Here is a 21,791-nt window from a genome sequence, read left to right on the forward strand (position 1 = left end):
ATTTCCTGAGGCAAATGTGACAGAATATGGCCTGCACCAGGCAGCCAGCATCTTCCAGAACACTGGCTCAACACAGCCATTTAGAATCAAGCCTTATGAGCATTCCCAGCAGTACAGCCTCCTGGGCTTGCCAGGTCTTAATGCCGGTTTGCTTCACACCAGAGTGCAGAAGGTCTGCATGTATCTAATCAGTCCATGTCTCTTAATGCCACTCAGATTACCCCAGTAAGTTCTAATATCCATTATACTAAATAACAAGGCCACTTAGCTCACATAAAACTCATTTTACTAATAACAAAGCTTCTGCTGTGGTTTGGAGATTAAGATAGCTGAAGCATTTAAGGTAGCCATCTGGCCTTTGGATTAAATGCTAGCTAATTACGTCTAGAATGGGTTTTCTCATTTAGGGCAAGTAGCCGCCTCCAGAATGGAGATTTAAAACTCTACGCATCCATAGCACCCCATCTACACTGAAATGTTTTAAAGTAAATTACAGACCACATAACAACTTTGGACACCAAATTGGGAAGAGGAAAATATTTTCAGAATATGAAACAAACCTGCATTGCCCCTGAATTAAGTTGCTAATAATTAATCTAGGTTCAGTTACTGCAGATACATCGATGCCACACCAGAAAAAGTTCCAAAAAATCTGTGTCAATTAAGAACAAACAAAATTTTTGAAACTAATTAGGATAATTTTATTTTCTTTATAGTATCAAAATATCAAATAAATAAGTCGTCTGATTGCACATTTTGAATGAAATTCTTTGCAATTTATATTTTACATAGAAGGAGAGAGAATTCTAGTTATCTTTGCTGTTCCAAACTATTATATAACAGCATGTAGTCTCAGTTGTTCTTGGATTGGTACATAACATGCATATGGCATCAAAATGTGTAACTATAATTAATACATGACATACTTGTCATGTTTTTGGTTTTTTCCTTGTTTCTGTTTTTATTGGTGAAATTTTGATTGAATATTTTGAGTGCCATGATCTGACCTTTATGGAACTCAAATATGAAGTGAGCATTTTTAGCACAAATTTCTTCACATAATGTTTAAAAGATAGAGGACCCACTTAAAAGTAAAACTCTTTACTTGTTGCTTTCCAGTTTAGTCTAGATGTGTTTCAATAAAAATCTTAATTCTGAAAGAGTATTTATTATGTATTTGAGGAGAAAGCTTTTTAACTTACAGATTTTATTCTCTTCATTTGGCCTACGCCCAGGGAAGAAAGAAAAGCCATCTTTGCTTTTCTGGCCAAGTGGCCGACTGTTTAACATCAAATGATGTCATATCCCATGGCCTGCGTCTTACTTGATTTGCCGGGATGTCCAGCATTAAGTGGAATATTTAAATCCTAGATCATTTGGGGATATTCAGTAAAGTATTTTTTTTTCTTTTGGTCCTGAAATTTCACTTTGTCATGTTGTCAAAGTATTTGGCTATATCTTATAAAATATCTGAGCATGAATGTCATTTAGCTCACAGAGTTGATAATTTTCAATTTCATAAGGGTTTTTTTTGTTAAAGTGTTTTTAAAGCAGAATAAATTCTAGCACTTTGGCTTTTAAGCAAGATTTGTTAGTTACTAAATACGTCCTTTGCAGAGATACTGCTTTCTTTGGCATATGTCATCATCCTACCTCGTCCAGGCACTGCAGGCCTCTGTAGCCCTGGCCCCTTCCTTCCTTGTTGTTCCTCGTTGTATCCCCTTCTTTCCCGGCTCTTTGCCTGGCCCTTTTCATCTAGCCAAAAGATATTTCTCTAGCACTCACTATAATGGCTAGAGCGACTATGAGCCCCAGTTATGAAAGAGAATTTTGGCTAGGGAACTGATGAGGAAATAAGAGTGTAGCATGTTGGTGATTTTGCTTATGTATCCATGTAAGTGACCACATGTCTAAATTATTTGGAACATTCCTTTATAGGTCACCTGTTCAGAAGGCCAAAACCTTAATTTTCTTCCATTTCTCCTTTGGATCTATTAAGAACTTCCTTTCCCATTATAATCTCCCATGAAGTAAGGGAAAAATAGTTTGCTAAATATAAAATGGATAATATTTAAGTTTAGATTTCAAAGTTATCTATATCATAACTTTGTCTTATTGCTCAAATAAAGAATTTGTTTTGCTTGATGAAATTTAAACTTCTCATTTATCTGAGGTGGTAAAGAAAAAGGAATAGAAAATAGTATAGAGTTGAAAGCATGTTGATATATACTTAATAAAGAAGTTAAACATGTTGGCGAAAGTGGGAAGTTTGTATTACTGGATGTAATGAACTTAAGTGAAATATTGTCTTAAGAATTAGGTAATACCATATGATTTTGATTAATCTTTCGGCAGTATTAAAATGAGAACTTTAAAGAGGTATTTGCTTGGGCAGTTATGTTAGCAGTGTGTCCTTTGCAGCTTTGGAGTAATAACATTGCCTTTTGACTACTGCCTCTTAAAATAGCAATTTTTTATTAACTCAATGAGGTATTGTATAGATAATATAGCTGTTTAAAATTTATAAAGAATTTTAACCCTCAGTATAACATCAGGACCCAATTTTAGTTTCTTTTAAAAATAATTCTAACTGTTCATAAAGTCTAATAGTTTTTAACTTAATTCTTTCTTGGGGTCTTCCAAAGAACAAAGACAAAATTTATATATTTTTCAAATAGAATAAAATTATTCTGTCTTGTAATTACCATATGGATCCATTGAACTGTTATATAAATCTAAGATATTATTATGGAGTATTAGTGATCTTATTTTTTTTATCTTGAAATAGTTTGCTATTTTTTCACCCTAAGAATTCGTTCATCATTACTCATCCTTTATTCCCAACTGTGTTAGAAAGAATAAAGTGATAAGAATAATGGAATTTCCTAGAAGGATGCTACAATAATAACTATTGTATCATCCTTTAGTTTGCTTATTATATTGCCCAAAATATTGCATTATACTTCAAATAGGTGTGAAAGAACACCACAGGCACCATCTTTATAGTCTTCTTTTTTAGAACCTAGTTGAAAAGTCAGAAGTTTTCAGTTTCTACCTATAATGTCAAAGAGAAGAAAATTGACAGAGGGAAGCATTTCACAAATAGTAGACGAACCAGATGAATGCAAAGAGACAGATAACGTGGTAGACTCTAAAGATGATGATGAAATCGATTCTGTAAGTGAAGTCTCAGGTTGAGTTTTCAGATGATAGTCCAGAATTTTCTCAAACTCAAAAATAATATATATTTCTAAGGACAGAAAGGAAATATGGCATTAGCATCCAGTTAGTCATTCAGTAGGAAGGACTTGCTTAGTATTTTGCAACAAGAATTTAGACTATCTATTTTTCTAAAAGGACATCTAACAGTTTTCTTTAACCTTGTGGGATGTTTGTGTATCAAAATGTATCTGATAAGGTTACTAAGTGGACAAATGCTGAAGGCAGGTGCGTATACGAAAATTATTAAAAGAAATAGACGATATAGAAATGAGAAAATTCATTGGATTGACCATTCTAATGGGTGCATGTAAATCTAAAAATGAAAGTATTTTATAATTATGAAGCAAAATAGGTCTATCTCTCTGTCAAAGGTTTTAAATATTCAAGTTTCGCATTCTCACAATGCAAGGGCTACAATAAGTGAGAACTTATGAGCAGAAGAGAGAAAAGTGCCTATGAATTGCTACTTTGAATAGCTGTTCACCCAGAATGTTGTATCTCTTAAAAGTACTGGATATAGTTTTCCTTACAATTTAGAAGATGAAGTCAGATTGCAATGTGTCAGGGACTCCTACTCCTTGTAGTAGTTTCTTTTCCTTTTTTTAATTCTGTCACCTGGACTAGAGTGCAGTGGTGTCATTGTAGCTCACCATAACCTCAAACTCCTGAGCTCAAGTGATCTTCCCTCCTCAGCTTCCCAGGTAGCTGGGACTACCGGCATGTACCACAACGCCCAGCTAATTTTTTGTTTTTTGTAGAGATGGGGTCTCATTGTTTCCCAGGCTGGTCTTAAACTCCTGACCTCAAGTGATCCTCCTGCCTTGGCCTCCCTGAGCCTGGGATTACAGGCCTGAGCCCGGCTCTGTAGTATTATTATTTTTCTTTTTCAAGAGAACTAAAAAATAAATAAGCACAAAACCTCCCTTTAAATTACCATTTAGCTTGAAGCAGCTGATGTATTGATACTTGATGAATTCTAAAACTGCTAGGCTCAAAGGGCACTATTTTTGTGAAGCCTTCTCTCTCCTTCTTCTGTGTCCCATACCACCTTGGCTATACGTGGAAGCACAAGTGCCTCATTGTTCTTCAGGTGCTGAAAAAGCACAGCCTTAGTGTTCTCCTCAAGTTCGAGGGCATTAGGTCTCTCAATGCCATACTTATATTATTTGTGTAAGGAGTTTTTTTGTGTGTGTTAAGTAGTACTTATATAATGTCACAAGAGCCTGTCCCAAAAGGAAGGAAAATTTTTCTCCCACTTAAAAAAAAAAAATCTGAACAAAACTTTATCTTCCCCCTCCAAAAAAACTAAACAAACAAGGAAACAGAATGTCAGTTTTATTATATGACTCTTCATTAGCAGGTTCTCTATAAAAGAAGAATACTAAATGCTTACTGCTGATAGTCAAGCAGCCTTGTAGTGATGGCTTTGTGTGATAGTTTCCAATGGAACATAAAGTGTGGCAACGTAAGATCAGCGTCTAGGCTACAGGGCGCTGCCGACTGACACCACCCTAACTTCCCGGGGATGTCCTGATTTCATAGATTCTGTTCTTTGGTCCACATACACTCAGTCATTTATGCCAGACTTATATCCAGAGTATTTTTGTTTTTACCATTTGTTGTGATCATTTATTCTGTAGAGTGTGTGATTTTTTGTACATGACCATGTAAGGCAGTAGGAGTCTTTGGTCACAAAATGCCTATGCTGCTTACGGGACTCGTGCCTCTGACTCCCTCTTGAACACTTTGGGGTGCAGGGGCATCAGGAGCAGACCCTTCATGGATGCACATCTGTTAGGATGACGACATGGTGCTCCTTGATACATACATGAGCGTACGTGAGATAAAACTTGCTCATGTGAACTGGCCGCGCTTTGCTCCTCCTCAAGCAGGAAACCAGTATTATTCAGGGGGATTTCCCCCATGTCCCTGCATGTATTCTCTTTGCACCCTGTTTGCTGGCTAGGCTTGGGTTTTTAAAATGGGACAATTGGGTGAGTTCTTAATGAATGCTCATAATATTGAGCAAAAAATATAATGGATTCTTGATTGTAGTAAATTATCCCTTTTTTTTCTTTTTAAAAAATCAACTATTTAAGTATAATTTATGGAAAATAAAATGTAGTTCAGAAACTTCTATGGTAGCATCCCCAAATGACTATTCATTTTTTTCTAAGTTAAGTAAATATTTATACACTGAAAAAAACAACACATTAGACAGGGTGAGAAGGGCTCTAAAGTAGTGGGTAAAAGAATGGGCAAGCTGCCTGGGGATGTAAGAAGAGTGTGAATCTAACTATTTTCACTTTAATAAGGAAAGAGCATGTTTAATACAGTAAATATAAAGAACAGTTGTTGAAATATGTTTTTAAAGTTGGCATTTATCTAGGAAGTCCTAAGATCTCTCCCTTGGTTGTTTTTAAAATTTTTTGCATACAGCCAGACATGGCAGCACACACCCGTAGTCCCAGCTGTTCACGACTCCAAGGCAGGAGGATTACTGAGCCCAGGAGGTTGAGGCTGTAGTGTTCTATGATCACACCTGTGAATAGCCATTGCACTCTGGCCTGGCCAACGTAGAGAAACCCTGTTTCTTAAAAAAATAATAATAAATTGACATACAATAAAATTCACCATTTTTCAGTGTACAGAATGAATTTAGACAAATGTATACATAGTGTAGCTTGCACCATGATCCAGAGATAGAATACTTTGATTACTCCAGAAGGTTTTCTTTTGCCTTTATGTAGTCAGTTCCCACCTACCCCTACCCCTTGATAACACTGATCTGTTTTCTGTCTCCGCAGTTTTCAAAAACTTCTCTGGAATGTCAAGTAAATGGAATCATATAGTATGTAGTGTTACATTTAGCTGCTTTCACAGCAGAATGCTTTTTAGATCCATCTGTGTTGTTGGGTTTATTCCTTTTATCTCTCACTAGTATTCCATTGTATGAATATACCACAATTTCTTTATACATTCACCAGTTGATGGACATTTAGGTTTCCAGTTTGGGGTTATTAAGAATAAACTATGTACATTCACATGCTAGTCTACATGAACACATGCCTTTTTCATTTCTCTTGGGTGAAATCTTACCTACAAGTGGGATTGTTGAGTCATATGGTAACTTTATGTTTAACTTTCTAAGAAACTGGGTATTTTCTGAAGTGTCTATACCATTTTGCATTCTCACCGGGGTCGTGTGAGAGTTCTAATTGTTCTATATCTTTGCTGGCCTTTCTTAAAAACTGTGGCCATTCTATTGAGTATGTAATGGTATTTCATTGTGCCCTTTTTAATTTAGATTTCCCTAATAACTGATGATATTGCGCATCTTTTCATATACTTACTGACAATTCACATATCTTCTTTGATGAAGTGTCTGCTCAAGTCATTTACCCAATTTTCTTATTGGATTGTTTGTCTTACTGTTGAGTTGTAAGAGCTCTTTACATATTCTGAGAACAAGTCCTTTGTCATGTATGTGTTTTGTAAATATTCTCTCCAACTTTGTGGTTTCTCTTTTTCATTTTCTTTACGGTGTCTTTTGAAAAACAGAAGTTTTAAATTTTGATAAAATCCAATTTGTCATTTTTAAATTTTATGGTTCGTGCTTTTTACGGTCTATCTAAGAAATCCTTGCCTAATTTCAGGTCACAAAAAATTTCTCCTGTTTTCTTTGAAAAGTTTTATGGTTTTAGCCCATACCTATTTTGAGTTAATTTTTGTATATGGTGTGAGGTAAGGGTCTAGGTTCTTTTTGTTTGTTTTGTTTCATTCGTTTTGCATATTTTTCAAGCACCATTTACTGAATAGACTGTTCTTTCCCTATTAAATTGCCTACGAAGCTCTGTTGAAAATAAATTGACCTTACGTGCATGGCCTATTTCTGGTCTCGATTCTGTTCCATTGATCTGTATCTCCATCATTATACTGGTATCACGCCATCCTAATATAATTTATAGCTTTTTGAAACCAAGCAGTGTGAGTCCCCCACCTCTGGTCCTCTTTCTCAAAATTGTTGTGACTATTCTATTTCATTTCCCAATACATTTTAGAATCAACTTGTCAGCTTCCTCAAAGGAAGCCCTTGAACCCCTAGACTACTCGTGTGATGAGTAATATTACTAGTATTATGCTTACTAGTACCCATCCTTCTTAGCAGTCCTAGAATAAACCATTCTTGATCATTGTTTATGTTTCTTTTTTTTGCAAAGTGTTCAGTTTGACCTTTTATGTCTATATTTATATGTAAGATGTAACCATATTTGCTTTTATTTTGCTTTCCCTTTTTTATGCTATCTTTACCAGTTTGGGTACTCAGTATTATGATAACTTTATAAAATAAATGATGAAATAATCACAATTTTCCCTTTCCCTAAAGCAGTTATATGCTAAGGGAATCAAATGTTCCTTAGAAATTTATTTTTTATTTTTATTTATTTATTTATTTTTTGAGACAGAGTCTCACTCTGTCACCTGGGCTAGAGTGCCATGGCGTCAGCCTAGCTCACTGCAACCTCAAACTTCTCGGCTCAGGCGATCCTCCTGCCTCAGCCTCCCGAGTAGCTGGGACTACAGGCGTACAACCACACCTGGCTAATTTTTACTATTTTTAGTAGAGACAGGGTCTCGCACTTGCTCAGACTGGTCTCGAACTCCTGAGTTCAAGCAATCCTCCCGCCTTGACCTCCCAGAGTGCTAGGATTATAGGCATGAGCCACCGTGCCCAGCTTTTCCTTAGAAATTTATAAAACATAAGACCAATATAGCATTTTTAAAGAAGTAATTCAACTTCATTATTTTTTGTGATTGTGATCTGTTCAAATTTCCTTGTTTTTTTGTTTTTGTTTTTTTGTTTTTTTTTTTTTGAATGGATTTCTGTTTTCCTAGAGAGTTATCAATATTATTCAGATTTTCAAATCTATCAGTATGGGCCTGGGTATAGTATTCCCTTAAAGCCATTAAAATCTCTCATATCTCGGATTATTTAGAATAGCTTTTTTAAAGTTCTAAATGAAATTTCATTACTTTCCTTTCATTAATAATGTATAATTATGTTATAGTCCAGGAAAGTAACCTATTTTATTGTTACTTTCTTGAAATTTATTGAGGCTTTTTATTTGAGGCAATAGATCTTGTCTATTTTTGTAACCAATTCATGGACACTTGGCAGGGCACACTGTCTTACTGTTTTATTATAGTGTTCATGTCCTTAATGTCCTTATTTGTTTTCAATTTTCTCTCTTTAATTTATTTTCAGGGCAAGTTTATTCGGATCAACTTTGATGTAACTGGCTATATCGTTGGGGCCAACATTGAAACATGTATCCTTTTTCATAATTACATAATCCACAATAAAGAATGATTTAGTCTTAGACAGCCTCATGGTAACCCTCTGTGATATCACTTCATTATCCAGATGATAAAACTTAAGCTCCAGGATATTGTGGCTTTTTGAAACACTTTCAGCCTCTGAATGTTAACTCCAAAATGGTAGGTTTTTGTTGCTGTTGTTTGTTTTTAATACTAGCCCAGAACCTATTTACGTGGCTGGGGAAGTGAAGAGTACCACATTTAGATGAATGCTGCAGGCAACTACTATTCAGCTACTGTTGTATTTGCCCATTTTTTGTTACCATCTACTTCTACTGACATTGGTAGAATGAGCATGTACTCATTGAAACAAGGCTTATAAAATTTCAGCGTTAAAGTCGTTTCAGTTAGTGTTAAGTATTAATAGAGTGAAGCTGGAGGAAAAAATAAAATATCAAATACATAGAATAGTCCTAAGAAATGTCACCTGCACAAAGTGGCTTCTAGAAATGCCTGCATAGAAATGATTCTGAATGATAGTGTACCAGTTAGAAAGGGATACAGACAACAACTCCCTGACACTTGTTAGAAGAATCTCGAGTGATAGAAATACATTGTTTTTGTCCCTCAAGTGAGGGATAGATCAAGATTTTTCTGGTTAATGTTTTTTCCATTTACTTTTTATTTGTATCTGTTCAAGGGGTACATGTGCCATTTTGCTACATTGATATATTGCATTGTGGTGAAGTCTGGATCTGGTTAGTTAAGAACAGTATTTCATGTCTCTAAATATGCTCAGAACCAGCAAAACCCAGAAACACTTGAAAATAACAGCATGACTCTATGGTTCACCTTTCTTCATATTGGTCCATTATGGCATCATCCATATGAATGTATTTTTCACCAGATTTGGAGGATGTGTTTGGAATTTGATTTAAAATTAAGCTCTCTGGCATGTACAGAATTAATTCACCTTGCTGGCCCCATCGAAGGTTTACCTCAAAAGCAGCAATCATTTTCCAAAGCCATGAAACAGATTCTGTAAGAGCCCGGTGTGACTGTCAACCCATAGACACTCCAGAAGCATCAAGACGCTGTGGACCAAGGATCCAAACCAGTCTCGGATCTGCACCCAAAATGCAGTCACATGTGCAGTAGTCTGAAGTTCAGGGGCTGAGTGGATTCTTCAGAGCAGCGAAGGGAATTGCGGCCAGTTATTAATCCCATCATTTGGAAAAGTCACACAAGGGGCTGAATGTGAGGGGCTGGCACCTAGCGTGTGAGTGGCTTGCAGTAAAGGGGGCTGTCGTGGTGGCAAAGTGGTCCAGCCCATGCATTTTGGAGTCAAGCCAAGTTTTGATTCCCAGCTCTACCACTTCTTAACTATGTCATTGTGACTAATTTCTTTGTGCCTTTGTTTCCTTATTTGTAAAACTGATAGTAATTCTGGTATTGTAGGGCTTCTCCTACCTTAATCAACTGTACTTCATTCTTAATAGCTTCTTACAGTTCCTTGTAGGGTGCAGTGTGCTTTGAATGTAATCCAAGTTACGGGTGGGGTGGGGTGAGGTGAGGGAAGCACTCTATAAACTTTAAGTTCCCTCTCAATCCAGCGATTCTGGAAGATTAGTGAGAAACATTAATTGCATGTTTTCTTTTTTCACACACAGAGTACAATCATTTAGAATGGTTCTTTGCAGGATAGTTGATACATTATCACAGAAAGAAAACATTTTATAAATTACGTTTGTATAGACACTAAAAGAGGACCTTGTTTTAAGTAATTTAATTCTTAACCGTCTTTGCTCAGACCTTCTGGAAAAGTCTCGTGCCGTTCGTCAGGCAAAAGATGAGCGTACCTTTCATATCTTTTACCAGTTGTTATCTGGAGCAGGAGAACACCTAAAGTGTAAGTTACAAACGTTTTTACTATTTCATATTCACTTGAATATCTTTTTTAATATTAAATTTTTTTGAGAGGGAGAACAATATCAGGAAACAATTTTTTATATACACACATCCCAATTTCTGGCTGGTTAAATCATGAAAATCAAAATGAAATTGAACTTCCATGCCATGGGGTAAATACTTTCAGTGGCAGGTATATGGGTATTGTTATATTACCTTTTGTACTTTTATATTTCTTTTTTTTTTTTTTTTTTTTTTTTTTTGAGACAGAGTCTCACTATGTTGCCCAGGCTAGAGTGCCGTGGCATCATCCTCGCTCACAGCAACCTCAAACTCCTGGGCTCAAGCGATCCTCCTGCCTCAGCCTTCCGAGTAGCTGGGACTACAGGCATGCGCCACCATGCCCGGCTAATTTTTTTTTCTATATATTTTTAGTTGTCCAATTAATTTCTTTCTATTTTTAGTAGAGACGGGGTCTCGCTCTTGCTCAGGCTGGTTTCGAACTCCTGAGCTCAAACAATCCGCCCGCCTCGGCCTCCCAGAGTGCTAGGATTACAGGCGTGAGCCACCGCGCCTGGCCTGTACTTTTATATTTCTTATTAAAAAAAATTTTAAATCAGAAGAAAAATGCCTATTTATACAATTTTGTTTCAACATTTATAAATAAAAAAATAAGGAAAAATAAATTTCATAATAAAGTAGAATAAATGTATCTATTCTTAGATTTATAACTGAAATATATATGTTATGCTTTCACTAGTATTAGAGAGAGCCTATGGTGGATAATTATTTATTTGTTATCATGAATCGCAAGAACTAGAAGCTTAGGGTTGTGTAGGGTCAAAAATAGAGTTCTGGCCGGGTGCGGTGGCTCACGCCTGTAATCCCAGCACTCTGGAAGGCCGAGGCGGGCGGATTGTTTGAGCTCAGGAGTTCGAGACTAGCCTGAGCAAGAGCGAGACCCTGTCTCTACTAAAAAAATAGAAAGAAATTATCTGGACAACTAAAAATATATAGAAAAAATTAGCTGGGCATGGTGGCACATGCCTGTAGTCCCAGCTACTCGGGAGGCTGAAGCAGTAGGATTGCTTGAGCCCAGGAGTGTGAGGTTGCTGTGAGCTAGGCTAACGCCACGGCACTCACTCTAGCCTGGGTAACAGAGTGAGATTCTGTCTCAAAAAAAAAAAAATAGAGTTCTGATCTGAGTCAGAATTTTGCTGGGTCAGAAATAATAAGAGGGAGAGGAGAAGATGTACAACTTTCCAGACTCGTCTGAGTGTCAAAGCCAGTGTTGTTTCTGCATGATTATCATATATATTATCTAGATATCGCAGTAGACACATATACAGTAATATATGGTAACATTTCTTATCTGGGGTCTAGGCTTTTGTTAAGCACAGACATTTGTGAAAGCATTGAACCCAAAGTTAATTAAGGAAAGATCTACAAGGAAAAAAATAAGCAACAAATAAATACTTGCCAAGGAGTGACTAAAAATTCAAGATCATACAGTATACGATGCAGAAGAGAAGAGAATCCTTACGCTTTCAGACTGACAATAACTACAGTAGGAAGGAATCAAAAGGATAGGATCAAAGTGTTGAAAGGGGATAAAAAAAAGAAAGCAGGAGGTGGTACCCAGTAGCTGTTAAATGTGATGTAGACAAGAATTAGAGGATGGGGCGACCAGCAGAAATTCTCTGAAGAACAAGAGAGCCAGTCACAAAGCAAAGCGCGTCACAGACACATTCGCACGTCTGTTACAGGGATAAATAGTTCTGTCTATTTTGAGCGCGGCTAAGAAACATTCTTCTGCTCTCAAGAGCACATTGTTTTTCAAAGAATAAGTTCTCTTTAATTTGTGGCCCCTACAGTCCAAGTAATCAATGGGGGTATCCAGTGTAATATCCTGTCACAACATCACATGTCGCCTATCACTCTAAAGACAAGTTAGCCACCAAACAGACTGGCTTGGAGAGAGTATTTCAGGGCCATCACTGGGCACGAGACTTGCCTGCTCCACATCTTACACCTCCTGCGTCCATATCTTTACCTGATGTCCATGGTAGTTTTCATATTGACCCTGTAATGTTTGCTGTAAATGGCTTGCTAAGATAGGGATTTAGCATGTGAATTTAAAAGCTGTCCTTCAAAAGGTGACTAAAACATTTAAATCTGAAAACAATAAAGTTTAGTCACTTGGAAAATTTACATCATTTCCCATCTATTCAGTTTCAAGTAGAATATTGTACAAACTACCATCCCAAAAACTCCTGTTGAGGTTTTTGCATTGTTTACATCATTTTCCTTCATTAGTACAAATAATGGGAATTTGTATATGTTTTTGTATTTACATGAATATACAAAGAAAGAAAGAGTATGTGCCAGTCAGCGATGGGTTGGATGTTGAACTCCTGTTTTCCTGTGATACCTGCCCAGTGTGAATGTGGGCGTGCTTTAGTCTGTTTATGAGTGTTCATTAAATTTTATTCCATTATATTTCCTTTTAGCCGATTTGCTCCTTGAAGGATTTAATAACTACAGATTTCTCTCCAATGGCTATATTCCTATTCCTGGGCAGCAAGACAAAGATAACTTTCAGGAGACTATGGAAGCAATGCACATAATGGGCTTCTCTCATGAAGAGATTCTGTGTATGTGAGATTTCTCTAAGGTTCTGATACTCTTTGTAAGCCTTATAAATTGGGGGTTAATAACCTAAACTAGAAAATGATTGGGAAACTAATGAGAACTGCCTATACTTTTATGAAATCCTGAGACGCAGCTTACTGAAAGTTTAATATAGCTAATATTTAGCACAAAATCAATTAGAATATATCTCTGCTGCATTTTGATGTAATTTGTTTTTCTTTTTATTAATATGAAGCAATGCTTAAAGTAGTATCTTCAGTGCTACAGTTTGGAAATATTTCTTTCAAAAAGGAGAGAAATACTGATCAAGCTTCCATGCCAGAAAATACAGGTAAACTGATGATTACTGACTTATTTCTCTTTTGATGGCTTGTGTTCTCCAAGAACATGTTACAGTGTAAGCAAAAATGCACGTCTGAAGCATTCCCCAAGGGATTCTTAAGAGGAGAGTGCAGTCTCACATGTCTACATGAAGGCCTACATGATTCCATAAATGAGGGCAGAGGACAGGGTGTAGGATGAAAAGTGGCAGTGGCTCCTCTGTCTTGGCATGGGGAAGACTAGGAACTGGGGAAAGGAGAGCTGAGCTGCAGGAGTCCACGCAGCTCACCCAAAAGGGAGTTGCAGCTGCTGAGTTCCAGCCAGTTTTTACCTTGCCAGAAATACAGGCCCAGTGTGGCCAAATATAATTGATTTTTCAAAGCAAGATGGAAATCTAGATTTTAATATGAAAATTTCCCATTTTTAATGTTGAAAATGGATTTAAATTTGCACTGATGAGGAATAACAGTTTGTAAATCAAAAATAAATGTGTCTGCAAGCCCTGTGAGCTGTCAGTTTGCTCCCAATGGTCTGGAAACAAAAAGAAAAATGAGGAATCTCTATATTGCCTAGAATGCTTGATTACTTGAATAAATTATCTTGCCTCACAGGGGCATCCACAATCCACTGTAGCCAGTAAAGGCTGACATAAAGTCACATTTTCTCCCTTGAAATAGTCCTGTATAAACAGTGTGACACCTGATAACAGTTTAATTCTGTTTGGCTCTTCTAAGGTACCTGCCTCTCCTGCTGCATCATGGGCACGATTTTCTGACCAAGCTGTGGCACATCATCTTAGAGCTTTTGACTTCCAAGACCATTCATTACGTGTATCATTTAATCAAAGTAGTTTGATTGGCATGTGGGCCTATGTTCTCCATATGATTTTCATGTGGTTAAATAAAACTAAAAGGAAAGCAATTAAAGATTTAGAGTAGGGCATGTATTAGTATAGCTTGGCTTTGAAATCTTAAAATGACCCAGAGATAAAAGAGAATTAGGTCACTCTTCCAAAAGTCAAGGTGGCCAGGTGTGGTATGCACCTATAGTCCCGGCTACTCAGGAGGCTGAGGCAGGAGGATCACTTGAGCCCAGGAGTTCTGTGCTGTAGTGCGCTATGCCAGCTGGGTGTCACCACTAAGTTTGGCATCAATATGGTGACCTCCCAGGAGCAGGGGACCACCAGATTGCCTAAGGGAGGGGTAAATAAGCGCAGGTCAAAACTCTTGTGCTGATCGGTCGTGGGATCATGCCTGTGAATAGCCACTGCCTTCCAGCCTGGGCAACATAGCAAGACCCCATCTCTAAAGAAATAAAAATAAAAGACAAGGAGGGCAAATGCTGAGATGGCAAATGCATCTCTTAGAGCCTAAAAGTGAGTGTGTATTAATTCAAAAGGATGGAAGGTATTTTTTATCAGGCCTAAAACTTGTCTAACTTAAAGACTTATATTTAGTTTATTTCTTAAAACAATTTAATTATTACTGAGGTTTTTCAAGTGTTATATTGTAACTAGGTTATAAGTAGAAATGTAGTATTTAGGAGACATTTTATACTTTAGTTGCACAGAAGCTCTGCCATCTTCTTGGGATGAATGTGATGGAGTTTACTCGGGCTATACTTACCCCCAGGATCAAGGTTGGCCGAGACTACGTGCAAAAAGCCCAGACCAAAGAACAAGTAAGTTTAATATTAATTGTTATTATAGATTTGTTTGAATGATAAGCCATGGTCATTTGACCTTCTGATTGACATGTAACAAACTGAATCAATAAAAATTCTCTTATGGATGTTTCTTGGTACTAATTAAGTATTTTTTTTTCTTTAGTATATTTACTGTTTCTCAGAAAATTTTAAAAAGTGATATTTTTAAAAAGAAGTAAATTTGAAATATCCTCTCCAGTTTTTCCCTGGGTAGATAGCTAATACAGTAGAACTGTAGGAACTGTACCAGCAGGAGGGCTGCTGCTACCTTGTCCCTGTGCTGGGCGTACAGCAGTAAGAACATAGGAATCAATCACATTTGTCCATTTAATTGTGGACTGTTTTAAGAAATACATTAATAGTTTTGATGAAGGAGCTTGGAAGGTAATTCTAACTTAGCTAACTAGGCAGATAATGCTGCTCAGAACCCCAGGGCTTGGGGAGGAGTTTGTTTTTACTGGGAGTCTTTACCCATCCCCTAAATTGATTATGCCCAGTTTTCATGTAATTGTACTAATAACCCCAACTGTGGATGTATAAAATTGAGACAAGGTTAAGCAGTAAATACTATTTCAGGTTTTTTGAGTAGTGTGTAATATTAAACTCCATATGATGGCTATTAATGCTTTGTCAAGATTGTTTCCAGAGTAAAAGGCTGATGTTTAATTATAGGCAGATTTTGCAGTAGAAGCGCTGGCAAAAGCTACCTATGAACGGCTCTTTCGCTGGCTCGTTCACCGTATCAATAAAGCTCTGGATAGGACCAAACGTCAGGGAGCATCTTTCATTGGAATCCTGGATATTGCTGGCTTTGAAATTTTTGAGGTATTCCTCCCTCTCTCCCTTCCCCAACTCATCCTTCTTTTTATTTAATCTTTTAACAAATACTAAGGCTCGCTGTGTACCAGGTACAGTGCCAAGCACAGGAATATAATGGCAAATAAGCAGATATCACTAAACTCACAGGTTTGCGAATACTACAGTGAAAGGGTGCTGAGGTAGAAAGAATTGGGAGGCCGACTGGAGACAGCCTGTTCAGGGAAGGTGTCTCTGCAGGGTAACAGGAGCACTCGAAGCATGAGAAGCGGCCAGCCTCAGTACGTTTTCCTGGCGTAATGAGAGTAAGCCCAGTGGTCCTGTGTGGGAGAGAATTTGTCAAATGTTAGAAGATGCTAGAAAGCCAGTGTGACTAGATATAGCTGAGCTGACTAAAGGGAGAGAGGAGTTGGAGACATGGGTGTGATACGGGGCCAAAGTGGGGAGGCCATGGAGGAGACCAGTGCATAGACCAGGGCAGGGTGATGGCAGCTTGGCCTGGGGGTCAGAATGGCAGTGTAAGAGGGAGACGTGGAAACGTGATGATCTATGTTCTGCAGGTCATATAACCAGGTTTTGACATAGATTTTAATATATTTTATTGTCGATCTGACTAGATTTGTCCAAACACTTATTCACCATCAAGGCAGCAAAAGTTCATGATCACACACCTGCTGTGGTTTTGCAGAGAAGTTGATAAAATTTTGGTCTTCTAAAAATTATATCTTTATCTCTATAAGTATAGATACAGTTATATACTATATTCTTATAGATATAGTTTATCTATCTTCTTTGATAGACTATATAGTAAGGCACAAATATTAAATGCTTCTTGTGATCAGCGCGTTACATTGGCTACTATTGGGTATCACATCGTTTTGTTTTAAAATGGACCCCTATAAATTTATGAGTTTTATAAGTCTATCTTCATAAAAACTGAATCATTACTGTGATAAGTGGTTTCATCCACTCAACTGCCATTGCCACTCTGAGAGATTGCTTTAATATGTATTGATTTGTAAATTACTTGAGAAACCATGAAAAGGGCTGGGCACAAATTGCATTTTTTTAAAAAATCTGCTGCATTCCTCTATATAAACAATCAGAAGATACAGTGAAAGAGAAGACCTCCATTTCCAGCTGCAACAAAAATAGTCAAAATACCTAAGAATAAATTTAAGAAGCAACAGGCAAGATTTAAATGAAGACTTTACAATGCTACTGCCAAAACAAAAGAAGACTTGAACAAATTAAGAGATATACCCTGTTCTTGATGGGAAAATTTCACAAATTTTGTCTGTCAGTGGAACATACTTGTTTAAAACCTGTTAACAGTAATTTTAAGAGAAGGAACAAACTAGACAACCTTCTTCTAAAATTAATGTGAAAAATAAATTAATAAAAATAAAGAATAGACTTTAAAATTGTGGGAAGAAGTGAGAATGTTAAAAGATACAAAACATCGTATAGCTATAGAACTTTAAGAAGTATGGTTTTAATGTATGACCAGACAGACAGTAGAAAAATGTATGTAGATGCTATTAATGCAGAGTGGTTTAGTGAGCATTATTTGTCATGATAAAAGAATAGAAAAAGCCTACATGTCCACCATCAGGAGATTGGTTCAGTTTATTATGATGTGTCCATACGGTAGAATACTATGCATCCATTATAAAGAAATGAGGTGGCTTGATACAGTGATATGGAAAGACTCCAAGATACATTGTTAAATTTTTTAAAATTAAGGTCTCATGCACACATATTTGTGAGTGCACAGAACATTTCTGGAAGGATCACAAGAAATAGGTGGTGCTGGTTAACTATAAGGAGAACAATTAGGGGATGGAAGTAAAACTGACATTTCAATTCAACTCTTTGTACATTTTAAGTTTTACAGTATTCATTATCAGTCTGAAAATCAGTTACTTAAAAATATAGTTGGTAGCTTAAATATGGAAGACAAGTAGAAACTTATTAAAAGAAAATACCATTATATATAGTATCCCAGGCTAAATAGAGCTATAGGATGTCATAATCCTGAAGCAAAGCAAAATCCATTTATATAAACATGAATAAGCACAATCAGGCAGTCTGTAAATATTTATGTGGCTTGCTCTATGTCCCAGTTACTAGGAATACAGTGTTGAGCAAGGCAAACACTGCTCTGCTCTCCTAGCATGACCTCATTCTAAAATAGTGAATATAACAGCTCCCTGAGGGTGAGGAAGATTGGAGTAGGTTTATCAGACTATGTATCTACTCCTTGGAGATTGATTAAACCCTTTGTAATTGAAAATCACTGTTTATAATAAAAGCAATTATTTATGGGCATATGCTGCTCATGTAAACAATGTAGAGGCAGAAAACTTTAACACTTTCAGTGTGTAGGATGATTAAGAAAATTAATTCATCCACCTATCAATTCATCCAGTCATTGACACAATAGAAAAATGGACAGAGTTCACAGAGAAGGAACAGAAATGACTAACTTGAAAAGATGCTTAAATTCACTCCATGAGAACAGTGCAGTATCACTTTTGGTATGGACAAAGGTCAGACATTTGATAAGAGAAGGGAATGCACAGAAAAGCAATGCAGAGCCTCACACTTACTGAGCTCACTCTGTGTGTCAGGCCGGGTAACCTTCCGAAAACAATCCAATGAACTAAAGATGATTCTTTTCATACCTGGTTTCAGAGCCAGCGGTCTCAGCAGAGAGTAAAGTGGAACAGAGCCACACTCATTCTAGATTTTCCCAGCCCACTACCTGCTCACCTCGCTTTGCCTCTGGCCTTCCAAAGTCTCTTCATTTTTCTTCTTTTTATTACTTCGTGTCTCATTTATTTCTTCATTTCTATTCCTTAACCATTCACTAATAAGAATGGAATTGTTTCATTTGTAGAGCATTCAGTTAGCATACTAAGCTTATTATTTTTTCATTTTAGCAGTTCAGTAATGTGGACATATATACAATATTGTTATTAAACATTTCTCTTTACCGTTTCAAAAAGACTGTGAATCTGTGTGTGTGTGTGTGTGTGAAAGAGAGAGAGAGAGAGAGATTGAGAGACCACCCCCCCTCAGTTTAGTTGCTATCGTTAGATAAAAGCAATACTATACTTCAAACCTAATTAATAATTTTTAATGAACTGTTTTTGATAACTAGATGGCTAATTATTCGTTTTCCCTCCCCTCCCCATGTTTGGAAAATTATTCTTTCAACATTTATAGCTGAACTCCTTTGAACAACTTTGCATCAACTACACCAATGAGAAGCTGCAACAGCTGTTCAACCACACCATGTTTATCCTAGAACAAGAGGAATACCAGCGTGAAGGCATTGAGTGGAACTTCATCGATTTTGGACTAGATCTGCAGCCGTGCATTGACCTGATAGAGAGACCCGTAAGAGAGTTTATTTGCTCTTTGGCTTTCAGTTCCTGTTCAAGCAGGAATAGCATAATTTGAGTCAGAAATTATCCAGTCTAATTAGTGTTAAAATAATTTTCTAATCTAAATTTTCTAGGAAGGGTGATAATCTGATAAAATAGTTTCAGGATGTAAAAGTCAGTAGCATTCCAATAAATCCCTTCTTTAGCTCTCCTTGCAGCTTTTGTCCTGCCCCTGCATGTGTGGATACACTGGATAGTGGACTCTGCCCACACAGACCGCAGATACCCCTGTGGTCGTGGCGTTCTCACGCACCTATGAAAGGGTACGGAGCCACCTGGCACACTTCCTCGGTAACATAGGGACACTTCATTTAGCTGAGAACAGGACATGTCATGTAAATCCATTTTTCACGTAACTAAAACTTACCCTTGTACGTACAAAGATGTTTTTATTTTGGCAGATTCTTTTTTTTAATTTGAATTTTCAGTTTTGGGTGGGTCTTTGGGGATATATATTTTTAATGGCAATCTTAGAAAGCATCAGAAATTATTTTCTTGTTGGCTTAGTGTTATATATAAAAATAGAGAACTCATTCACTTTCGAGTTTTGAGTGTATAACTCATTCACTTTTGAAACTCAACTCCATGTGATCTCAAACAAATATTGATGATTTGACTGTGTATTCCCTGGCAGTTAGCATATTAGCTTCGCTTATTTTATTTTGCTATCTGCCAAAATATAGGAAAAACTAAGACATAATAATTGAGGATTGATACCTGTAATTTACATAAAGTTCAACACTAGTTAAGTAGGTGTGTTTTAACAACAGCTCAGAAGTATCTTCTAGGACTTACAGCAGGCTTTGAAGCAATTTTTTCTTGCTACTTGGTGTCTGGTTGCCACCTGTGTCTTCGTTTTTGAGGGTGTTGGAGGTCTCATGTCTAGAGAACTTGGCTGTTAACGGTACCTGTAGTCATGAGTACTGACAAGTGAGGAAGGGGAAGAACCTAGAAGACTTTCGCTCCTGTTAGAGATGTAGTTCTAGCACATTAGAAATTTGGGTTTAAGGGAAGCAATAGGTAATTTCTATTTGGCTCATACATAAGAAATATTTTACCTTTTAAGGCACTGTAGCTGCATGTTTAGAACAAAATCTCAAATTACCTGTAATTGTGAGGATAGTTGCCTCTGTGAACCTTGTGGCATCATTTAGAGGTAAGATTCAAGACACACTTGTAGTAACTTCCAGTTAATTTTCCTGCACACACAACACATGAATACATTTCATTGCTGCTTTGTTGTCCAAAAAAATTGTGTTTGGGAATTTATATATAAAGGAATAGAATATGTCACATTGTACTATTGATGACTATATGATATGTTGCTTGACATGCTCATTTATATGGATCCATATGACACTGGAAGTCCTACATTTTTAGAATGTAATGATTATGTACCTGCATTTATGTTTTGGGATGGAAGAGAACTCATATTTTGCTAGGTCAATCTCTTTGCAGGAGTAATTGTGCTGTAACTCTTCCAAATGAAAAATTAACAACCCTATTTTTTTTTTATTGTTTTCAGAGGGTTTTTAAATCCAATGGTTTTGTGACTCTTAAACGAGTCTTAACAAATATACATTCTTCTTAATGTTACTTAATTGCATTTCTTTTGCTTTATCCCTCTAGGACAAAATAGTTTATATACCATTTTTTCATATTTTCCTTCACTCTCATGTGATAACTTTACTCTAACAATGAAAGTGATAGAGGAAAGTAATTAAACATTTCAACCTTAATTTGAAATGTTGCAAAAATATATGAGGCAGAAAGGGTTTGAAAAATGTTTATGTTTTCAGTTATTTTATAGATACTAAGTGTAAATGTTGTTGGGTTAGGATAAGATTAAGACAGAAAGAACTTACGAAATCCTCAATTATAGCCTGGAAATGCAGATTGCAGGTGCCATGGGGATATGGCCCTGGTCCTCAAAGGACTTGATCTCGAAGTTGGAACAGAACAGAATATAGTGGTTGGTTCATTGGTTCCGTAGTACTGGCTCTAAGTGATGCTCTGTGGTAGCACTGCCTGGCTTACTTCATCTCACAAACCCAACCCCTGCCTACCCTGGTGGTGGGCTGGCAGATGGCGAGCTCTGAGTTCAAAAGCTGTTCACAAAACCCATGGCCATTATACAGAAACATAGACTCCCAAACTTACAGCTGTTAAGAAAGACCTAACTGAGGGCCGGGCACGGTGGCTCACACCTGTAATCCTAGCACTCTGGGAGGCCGAGGAGGGCGGATTATTTGAGCTCAGGAGTTCGAGACCAGCCTGAGCAAGAGCAAGACCCCATCTCTACTAAAAAATAGAAAGAAATTATCTGGACAACTAAAAATATATAGAAAAAATTAGCCGGGCATGGTGGCACATGCCTGTAGTCCCAGCTACTTGGGA

The 21,791-nt window shown here is 36.9% G+C and overlaps 1 protein-coding gene across 2 annotated transcripts in view; it reads left to right on the forward strand.

The window, feature by feature from the left end:
* Positions 1 to 21,791, forward strand: part of MYH10 (myosin, heavy chain 10, non-muscle) — a 138,523-nt gene that overhangs the window by 58,920 nt on the left and 57,812 nt on the right. For both annotated transcript variants that reach the window (XM_012655702.1, XM_012655703.1), the window contains exons 7-13: positions 8,489 to 8,552; positions 10,352 to 10,450; positions 12,960 to 13,103; positions 13,337 to 13,432; positions 14,984 to 15,102; positions 15,799 to 15,951; positions 19,174 to 19,347. In XM_012655702.1, coding sequence (XP_012511156.1) covers positions 8,489 to 8,552; positions 10,352 to 10,450; positions 12,960 to 13,103; positions 13,337 to 13,432; positions 14,984 to 15,102; positions 15,799 to 15,951; positions 19,174 to 19,347 — 849 coding nt within the window. The remainder of the gene's footprint in view (positions 1 to 8,488; positions 8,553 to 10,351; positions 10,451 to 12,959; positions 13,104 to 13,336; positions 13,433 to 14,983; positions 15,103 to 15,798; positions 15,952 to 19,173; positions 19,348 to 21,791) is intronic.

The sequence above is a fragment of the Propithecus coquereli genome, unplaced genomic scaffold (genome assembly GCF_000956105.1).
Source record: "Propithecus coquereli isolate 6110/MARCELLA unplaced genomic scaffold, Pcoq_1.0 Scaffold482, whole genome shotgun sequence".
In the NCBI taxonomy this organism is placed as follows: domain Eukaryota; kingdom Metazoa; phylum Chordata; class Mammalia; order Primates; family Indriidae; genus Propithecus; species Propithecus coquereli.